This window comes from Diceros bicornis, chromosome 25 (genome assembly GCF_020826845.1).
Source record: "Diceros bicornis minor isolate mBicDic1 chromosome 25, mDicBic1.mat.cur, whole genome shotgun sequence".
Taxonomy (NCBI): domain Eukaryota; kingdom Metazoa; phylum Chordata; class Mammalia; order Perissodactyla; family Rhinocerotidae; genus Diceros; species Diceros bicornis.
Window position 1 is genome coordinate 18915089 of NC_080764.1, and position 10139 is coordinate 18925227.

Consider the following 10139-nt stretch of genomic DNA (forward strand, 5'->3'; position numbering starts at 1 on the left):
AATTTGATAGGTAAAGATTACAATCTTGGTTTCATTTACATTTCTTTGATCAAAGGGGTTGAACATTTTTTTCCTGTGAATTACTTGTTCACGTCCTATGGCCTTTTCACTATTGTGATATTACTTGTTTTTTTACTAATTTGTAAGAGCCCTTTATATATTAATGACACTCATTCTTTGTCTTATATTGCAAATGTTTTTCCCAGTCTGTCCCTTCCTTTTAAATTTCTTCGCCACTCACTAGTTTTCACTATTTATGTGGATGAGTTTTGTGCTCTTTTCCTTTATGATTTCAGGCTTTGATAGTCTGCTCTTAAAAAAACTTTTTGCCCAATTTCATTAGTAAATATTCACCTATGTTTTAGAATGGAACTCACAATTTTATTTCTTTATATTTAAATCTTTAATCCACATACAATTTATCTTAGCACATGGTATGCAGCTAGAATCTAACCTTGTTTGAAATCGTTGGCCAGTTTTGACATTGTGTATTAAGTAATTCATCCATTTTACATTTACTTAAAATGACATCCTTACCATATATTAAATTTCTGTTTTTCCCTTTTCTCCTATGTCATAAGAATGTCCAGAGGACCTGAATTTAGTTGACTACTTTTACTGTATAGAAAGCCCAGTTGTATTACATAAGATAGCCATGGCAGGCGAAAAATATTAAAATTCTACAAATGAGTATGTATTTCTAGACTAACTAGACTCTTTCACTGATCACTCAGTCTATTTCTAGTGTATTTCCTGTGAAGTTACACCTTCATATCCCCCTGCCTGGAGCAGCCTACCATGGCTTAAAATGTCCTGTACACCCTCGTATACCCGTTAATTCATTTATTAACATTATTCAGTGCCTAATGCGTACCATGCACCATGCTAAGTAGTGAACCAGACAAATGCAACTCTTTCCACAATGTAGCATAATATATTATCTGGTACAAGACAATCTTTAAATATTTACACCAATAATACATCACAGTTGTGTCTGGTGCTACAAACATAACACCCTTTCCAGCTGAGAAATCACATATCCAGATCTTGTTCATTTCTTCATATATTTTGTAAGGGACAGCCTGGAAGAGACGGTTCCAATTTCCAATGGGAAATACCAGAAAGACACTTGAAATTATCTTCTGAATATTTAAAAGATGTCTTGGGCTAATGTGAGGAGTAGGAAAAAATAGTTAAAAGAGAGCCCTAAAACATTAGGGGGCAAAAGTCCATCAGCTCAACCCCTCAGAGATAATCCTTTAAATTCTCAGGTCTATATCCTGAGCAAAGCCAGTCCCACGGTAGATGAACTCGGAAACAAATTTAATAAGGTCAAGGATGATGCAGAAAGGCGAGTCCAGCATAGCATCATGCTGACCCTTGAAAGGGAAAACCAGTGGTTACCTTCTTTGGTACTGTGCCCTATTTCTCCTGTGGTGTCCCTTATTTTCTACATTTGATAAGTTTCAAACCATGAGCAACCGTGTGGAATAGTTTTAATAGCTGAAACAAAAAAAAATTTGCTTTATGAAAAAAAGAAAAGAAAAAACCCACAAATTTTTCCAACCAGTAAATTCTACATGCATTTAATGGCTGCAGAGTCACCAGCAGTGATTAAACCACAGAGCACAAGTTTTCCAGCTCAAACTGCAAAGGAATATTTTTTTTAAATCAAAGTAGATCTGCCTGAGGACAGCTAAATATAAGTGATTCTTTTCTTTGTGAAAAATTTCTTCCTCATTGAACCCATTTTGATGGTAACAAATAAATTTGAATTGATGATAACCTAAATAAAAAACCCTAGGTTGTTTTATCCAAGAGGATAATTTAAAGCAGAAACAAACAGGTGATTTGTATTTTTACCTTAACATAAGTTTGATATTTCTGAAGTCTATGCTGAAGAAAGAAGATGCCAACAAATTCACTCATCACCATACATAAAGTTAAGCTTTCTAAACCAAATCTCTTTAGCATGAGATCAAAGACAGGCTACTCTTAGAGATTCCCAAATATCCTATCCAACTCTTTAAAAGCCAGCTTCTGTTTCTCCGAGAAACAAGATACATCCAATATTCCATAAAAGCACCATAGGTAGCTGAAATGCAAAACAACCCGCGAACCACATTCTTTTTCACAGAATTAGCAGGCCTAGGTCACCTGATTCTTAGACCATTTATTTCACTATTTCTTTTCTTTCACTGGCAGGACTGTCCAAAACCTCTATCTTGCCTTTTCCATCTTCTGAATGAGGAAGCTTAATGTTGTCTATGGTGACTTCAGAATCGCTGCTGTCATCTTCGTCCTCAGATTCTGAACCGTCCGCTGAACTGTCTTGTGAACTCTCTTCTGAACTGTCCTCTTCTTTTGAATCAGATTGATTCATCTCAAACAAGGCCACATCCTGCAAAAAGCACCACATGGGAAATTTATTTCTAAAAAGTTGTAAAAACAACATTGGGAACGAACAACATTTAGCACAAATATTGAAGCACAAAGGACAAGAATTTTTTTTTCCTCCCCCAAAGCCCCAGTGCACGGTTGTATATCCTAGTGGTAAGTCCTTCTGGTTCTTCTATGTGAGCTGCCGCCACAGCATGGCTACTGACAGACGGGTGGTGTGGTTCGGCAACCAGAAAACGAACCTGGGCCGCTGAGGCGTAAAGCACAGAACTTTAACCACCAGGCCACCGGGGCTGCCTCAGAAATGTTTTTAATACAATGTGGCACTTGTATTGTTCCAGTTACCAGAGCCCACTCTAATGATTTACATTTACTACACATCTAAAAAGTCCCCCACAACCCAATTCTCTATATCCTGAATACAGTCAACATTCACTCAACAAATATTAATGCGAGCCAGGCATCATACTGCGTCCTAGAGACTCAGCAACAACAGCAACAGAATCCTTACGTTTCTGAGCAGGCGTTGGCAAATTACGGCCTGTAGCCCCAAACCAGCCTGCTGCCTGTTTTGGTTTAGCTCATGAGCTAAGAATGGTTTTTATATTTTTAAGTGGTAGAAAAAAACTCAGTTAGTCAATGAACACTTCAAGATAACAAATGTAATATTTGATTTGAAAAAGCCCTCCTAAGATTCTGTATTACTAAATCCTTCAACTTCACCCAGGGAAGCTTACTGATCAATAAGATCCTTAATCATAAAATGACCAAGTACCTACGCTGAACTGGAAACATGAGCTGACCTTCTAGGAAGGAAGGAAAGTAACACTCGGAATTAAAATGGAAATGTTCTCTCTTTTTTTGGTGACACGGCACACTGGTAATTTTACTTCATGAAATGAAAACAAAGCCGAATTACCATTTGTATAACTTCTCCAAGAGTCTCATCAATATTTTCAATATTGAAACGACCAGGTGGTGCAGCTGCGATTTCTTTTCTCAGCTTTTCATTTGCCTGGGCCATCTGTGGGAGAAAGGACTGTACTTGGTCCAATACTAACGAGAGAAAATACAGTTTATCAAGATTTATGTTAGTATTTGGTCAAACTTCAAATTTTAAAATCCAGAATTTCCTGTAAAACACTTCTGAATCTAATAGTAATAATAATAACAATTATAATGAAAAATCTTTCTAATGTTTTCCATTTGAAAAACCTCCATCCATAGGACCTCACAATTCAGCAATTAATTGTTTCCCAATGTTTTATTTGTTTGTCATATATCCCCAGATCTGTAACCTCCTAGAAGGCTGGCATCCAACAAACAGTAACTGAATAAGGAGGTAGTGTGACTTAATAGTTAAGTGCACCAGGCTTTGGGGGCAGCCTGACAAGGTTATTAATAGAATCTCAGTTCCACCTCTTACTCTGTCTGAATCACCTTGGGCATGTTAATTAAGTAGTGGTTGTTTTTACCTGCCTAACATCCATTCTCCTCTCTTCTGATAACATAACCCTGACTTTCCTTTTAGGCTCTGTCACTCTCAGTCACTCCTGCCCCTCACCCCATGTGTGCCTATATGTTCCACAACCTTGGCCACCACGATTCGGTTCAGTGGCATACACAGTGACACCATGATCTAGTCGGGCCAATGCGAGATCACCCTGGGACATGGTTTGACTGTTAAGAAAGAGAACCTTCTTTCTGAGTGATGACTGACTGACTGAGCTGCTGTATGTAAGTCTGGTGCTGCTGATAAACTGGCCAACGTGCCACACATGGGGGAAAAGCCTGCTCTACATTAAGCCAATACCTAGGAAAGCAGAGCTAAGGGGCACAGAGCAGCAGACTCCTGATGACACTGAGCACATGGATGCAGATGTATCTGAAATCACTTTTTCCCCCAATAAAATGAGCCAACATAATTTCTTTTTTTTTTTGCTTAAGGCAATCTGAGCTGGATTTCAGTCATTTTCAATCACCAGAATCCTAACTAATACATTTAATTTAATCATTTGAAATCTCAGTTTACTCATTTGTAAACCAGGGGTGATAATTGCCAGGCACTACGCTTAGTACAGGGGAGTCAACAAACAAGGGATAGCTAATCCCCTTGTCTCTCAAAAGAGGCCCAGCACCTAACTATGCACATGATGAGTTCTCAAAACTTGTTAAGTCACTGACACAGCTACACAACAGATGACTAAAATGTCCAGAGTATGGAGGAAGAAAAGAAAATGATGGTAAAAGTAAAAAAATGGCCTTTAATTGTAAAATAGCGCTCCTAGAAGGATTACAGGAGGTCACGTACTAACAAAGTCCCACACGACATCTGGCACATACTAAATAGTGAGTCAATGTTAGCTCTCGTGCCCTTTCAGATACATGTGAAGAGAAATTACTGATAAAAATAAAGGTATTTCTGTGTCTGTAGATTTAAATCTATTACCACAGACGGAGATCAGGCGATTTCGTTCTGCTTTGGTTTTTAACGAATCATGTGGAGCAAAACAAGTACCCACATGTGTGGCAGGAACCACGATTCTGGGAAGCCAGATATTTCTGTGGTCCTCTAGAAGAGTACATGCTAAACCCTGAAGCCAGGCCAGCTGTAGTTCTTCTAAACAGAATAAAACAATATCCAGCACACAACAACATAAGAGTAGACAGAAAAAGACGTCTCAAGAAAAAAATGACCAAAAATTTCCCAAAGTTGATGAAAACTATAAGCCCACAGATCTAAGAAATTCAACAAACTCCAAGCTCAGGAACCACAAAGAAAACTACAACACATCACCATCGAATTGGTGAAAAACAGTGATAAAGAAAATCTTAAAGGGGGGCCAGCCCAGTGGCGCAAGCGGTTAAGTGCACGTGCTCCACTGTGGCAGCCTGGGGTTCGCCAGGTCAGATCCCCAGCACGCATCAATGCACCAGTTGTCAAGCCATGCTGTGGTGGCATCCCACATAAAGTAGAGGAAGGTGGGCAAGGATGTTAGCCCAGGGCCAGTCTTCCTCAGCAAAAAGAGGAGGATTGGCAGATGTTAGCTCAGGGCCAAGCTTCCTCACAAAAAAAAAAAAAAAAAAAAAAAAAATCTTAAAGAAGCCAGAGAAAAAAGGAAATATTACATACATGACAAACATAAGAATGACATCAGACTTCTCATCAGAAACAATGCAAGTTGGAAGGCAGCAGAGCAACATCTTTAAAGTACTGAAAGATTAAAAAAATTTTAAAACCTGTCAACCTAGAACTATATATCCATGGAAAACATCTTTCAAAACCCAAAACAAAATAAATACTTTCTCAGACATATAAAGGCTGGTGAATTCATCACCAGCAGGCCTGCAGTACAAAAAATGTTGTTTTTAACAAGACAAACAATCTGATTTTTAAAATGGGCTAAAGATTTAAACAGACACTTCACCAAAGACACATAAACGGTGAATAAGCACGTGAAAAGATGTCCAACATCATTAGTCATTACGGAAAAACAAATTAAGATCACAATGCAATACCACTACATACACACTAGAATAGCTAAAATTAAAAACACCACACCATGTGTGGTACCTGGCTGATGGGAATGCAAAATGGTATACCCAACTTTGGAAAATAGTTTGGCAATTTCATCTTTATAAAATACTTTCCATAAGACCTAGCAATCCCATGGGCCAGCCCCGTGGCTTGGTGGTTAAGTGCGCGTGCTCCGCTGCTGGCGGCCCAGATTCGGATCCCGGGCGTGCACCGATGCGCCACTTCTCCGGCCAAGCTGAGGCCGCGTCCCACAAACAGCAACTAGAAGCATGTGCAGCTATGACCTACAACTATCTGCTGGGGCTTTGGGGGGAAAAACTAAATAAATAAAATTATAAAAAAAAAAAAGACCTAGCAATCCCACTCTTAGGTATGTACCCCACCAAAATGAAAACCTATATCCACACAAAAACTTGTATTTGAATGGAAAGCCACCATGCGGCCATTTCACCTGTTGCCAATTTACTGCATCCTAAGGTTAAGTTCCCCTCTCAGAATACTCATGATTTCTTAGTCTACTCACAGAACCTCATGCATCATTTACATTGTTTTCACTGAGTTCTTGTCTTTATTCTTTTTTTTAAACATAAAGAGTGAATTACACAGATGGTGAGTATTACATGAATGCTATATGAACAAAGTCTGAGTGTGGTACATATTTATGATTGTGCAGTACAGCAATATTATAGAGTAATTAATGAAGAGAACTGGCTCTATGATTTAGTAGTATAAGTAACATTTATCATTTAAGAAATTGTGTCCAATTTAATGGGATGTGCTGGTGTTTTTCCATATTTGTCTAGTAAATTTGGGGCTCAGCAACCTCTAAAAAAATTTCCCATAGAGATTAACAATAATTGTTTTTGATTTCCAAAAATTCATCCCACGAGTTTTTCTGGGAAAAGTTACCCTCTTAAAGCAGGGAAATAATGTAAGAAATTCTATCCTTGTGTACTGACCTAACAGTGTAAATCCCAAGTAAGACCTGCTCTGCCGGACACTCTGTGGTTTGACATCTGACTGTGAAGGCAGAGACTGTCCCATCAAATAACTAATTAGGTAGAAGTGAACATCAGAGAGGGTTCTTGAGAGAAAGAGAGAAAGAGAGAGCAAGAGAAGGGTACTTACAGGGACTCCTCTCTATCCGAACTGTTTGAAGAGTGGGATTCTTCTTGGAATTAGTCTTGGAGTTGATGAGCAACCTGTCCCATATACCTGAAAACACAAACACATTTAATTTACTATAGCATAAAGAAACAGGAGCCCATCACAGCAAGCCTTCCATGACCACTCTCAACTCTTGACCATTCCTCACTTCCCAAAAGGCTTTGAGAAAAAGAAGCACTCCAAGTTCCATTAGAACATTTTAGCTCTTTATGTACATCCATCTCCCCATTCTTTTTTTTTTCTTGTGAGGGAGAGTAGCCCTGAGCTAACATCTGTTGCCAATCCTCCTCTTTTTGCTGAGGAAGATTGGCCCTGGGCTAACATCTGTGCCCATCTTCCTCTACTTTATATGGGACGCCGCCACAGCATGGCTTGACGAGCGGTGCATCGGCTTGTGCCTGGGGCCCGGGCACTGGGCCGCTGCAGCGGAGGGCGCACACTTAACCACTACCCCACCAGGCCGGCCCCCCATCTCCCCTTTCTTAAGCCTGTCTCATACATCTGTGTGTCACCAACGCACTAAACTGCACCTTCGGATCTAGATTGGAAACCCAACAGTGACAAATGCAGGTCTGCAATGACAGAGCAGAGGAAGCAGTACAGAATACGATAACGGTTAAGTGACTGAAATGGTTACCACCTGCATTATATTGGGCAAATTACCTAACCTCTTTGAGCATTCGTTTCTTCATCTCTAGAACATGCCTGCCTGGTTAGTTCCCCTTCAGCAAAGATGTCCAACAGCCCTTTGGAGAAATTCTGTCCCCCAACTCCACCTTTTCAGACTCATCATTCACTCCTCCTCAAATCAATCCAACTCTCCAGCCCATCAGAATTCAGAGAACAAGACCCGTCTTTCAAAACTCAAAGCTTTGCACATCTCCTTTCCAAAACTTGCAAAATCTTTTCACTCTGGTACAAAAATCCTGTCCACTCCCAAAGCAGAGCTCAACAAACATTCGTTTCTTACGACTTGAGGCCTAGCAATTGGATTACTGTAAAGAGCATGGACTCTGGAGCCAGACTGATGGGATTCAAATCCCACTTTTGCCACTTCCCAGCCACATGATCTCAGGCAAGTCACTTATCTGTATGATACACCATGACTCAGTTTCCTCATCTATAAAATGGAGATAACACAAACCTTCTGCACAGGGTTATTGTGAGGATTAAATTAGTTAATTCCTGGGGCATATGAAGCACTACACAAGCTCTGGCTATTATTATCATAACTCCTTTGGATGCTCTGGGCTCTCACAGAACCTTTTCTTCAAGCGAACACTCACTGAGAATATGCCCAAGCCCTTAGGTGCATTCTCCTTCTCACAAAAATTCTATAGGTACTACCAGCTCCATTTTCCACATGTGAACACTGAGGCTTTGAGAAGGTAAACAACTCTCCCAAAGGCCCACAGCTAATTACTTGTGGAGCTGGGATTCGAACCGATGCTTTTAAATTCTCTATTATAGTGTCTGAAATCCTATATGGATTTCCTGGACCCATGTCTCCCTCTACAAGGAAGCTACACTAAGGGCCACTGGTTCTGTGCGCAGTTGGGGGGGAGGGGAGTTAATCCATAACATTCGCCCCCCTCTACTGGCCAACTGCTTGGACCCAGACCGCCGACCCTAAGGCCTTCCCTTTGGGAGAGGCGTCGTGCAGCGGAGCTCGGCAAAGTGGGCGCCCACCACCGTGCAGAATAGAACCACCACCCCCGGGCCCGCGGCCGGGCGCCTGCCCCCGACCCCTCCATCCTATCCACCACCCCTGCCTACCCCCGCCCCCCCTCCACACACACACACACACACACACACACACACACACACACACGGCGGAGGGCACGCTGGAGCCCTGCGGACACGCCGGGGGCTGCTCCCAGGGGTGCGGGTCCTGGGCAGGGAGCGGCCCGCCCCCCGCCGCACGTGCGCGCCCCAAGCCGCCGCCACCCGCCGGTCACCTCCGCGGCCGCCGCTCCCCGCCGCCAGTAGCTCCTTGGAGACCGAGGCCCCGGAGCCGTCCGTGGGGGACGACGTAGAGCTCGGGCTGGACTGTGGCTCGCCGTGGACCTCCATGCCTCTCCTGGCTTCAGAGCCAGCCCACCCAGGCCCGGATGCAGGAAAGAGGCTCCGGCAGGGGGCGTGGCCAGGGCCGCGATTGGAGGAAACTCGGAGGTGGGCGGGGAGAGGGGCGGGGTGAGGGCGGCCCCAGCGAGGGCGACACCTGGCGGAGCCACGAGGCCATTCCTATCGTGGGAAAAGGAAGGTTGGGACTCTGGAGGCCCTGTCATTGGATGAAAGAGCTGGCGACGTTGGATTTTAGCTAAACAAATCCTGCCCTGAACAGCACACCATGAGATTGCCCTCCTCTTAATTTATTTTTTCTTTTAATTTTTTTAATTTTGGTAAAAAAAACACGTAACGTAAAATCTACCATCTCAACTGTTTTTAAGAGCTCAGTTCAGAAGTGTTAACTCTAATCACATTGTTATGTAAGAGATCTCTAGAATTTTTTCTTCTTGCAAAGCTGAACCTCTATATCCATAGAACAACCTCCCATTTTCCCCTCCCCCCAGCCTCTGGAAACCACCATTCTAATTTCTGTTTCTATGAGTTTGACTACTTCAGATACTTCATATAAGGGCAATCATAAAGTACTTGTCTTTTTGTAACTGATGTATTTCACTTAGTATAACGTCCTCAAAGTTTATCCATGTTGTAGCATGTGACTGAATTCTCTTCTTTTTTAAGGCTGAATAATATTCCATTCTATGCATATACCATATTTTCTTTATCCATTCATCCCTTGATAGGTATTTGGGCTGCTTCCACCTTTCATCTGTTATGAATAATGTTGCAGTGAACATGAGTATACAAATATCTCTTCAAGATCCTGCATTCAGTTCTTTTGGATTTATATCCAAAAGTTTGATTACTGAATCATATGGTAATGCTATTTTTTAATTTTTGAAGAACCTCCATACTGGTTTCCATAGCAGCTGCACTATCTTAACATTCCTATCAGCAGTACATAAGG

General features: G+C 41.7%; 1 protein-coding gene across 1 annotated transcript; it reads right to left on the bottom strand.

Annotated features, from left to right (window-relative positions):
* Positions 1 to 1797: 1797 nt before the first annotated feature.
* NOPCHAP1 (NOP protein chaperone 1) lies at positions 1798 to 9207 on the bottom strand. Its single transcript, XM_058568524.1, has 4 exons — positions 9064 to 9207; positions 7067 to 7153; positions 3320 to 3456; positions 1798 to 2401 (listed from the first exon to the last, which is right to left on the bottom strand). The coding sequence occupies exons 1-4, from the start codon at positions 9176 to 9178 to the stop codon at positions 2174 to 2176; spliced, it is 567 nt and encodes a 188-aa protein (XP_058424507.1). The 5' UTR covers positions 9179 to 9207; the 3' UTR covers positions 1798 to 2173.
* Between the last annotated feature and the right edge of the window lie 932 nt (positions 9208 to 10139).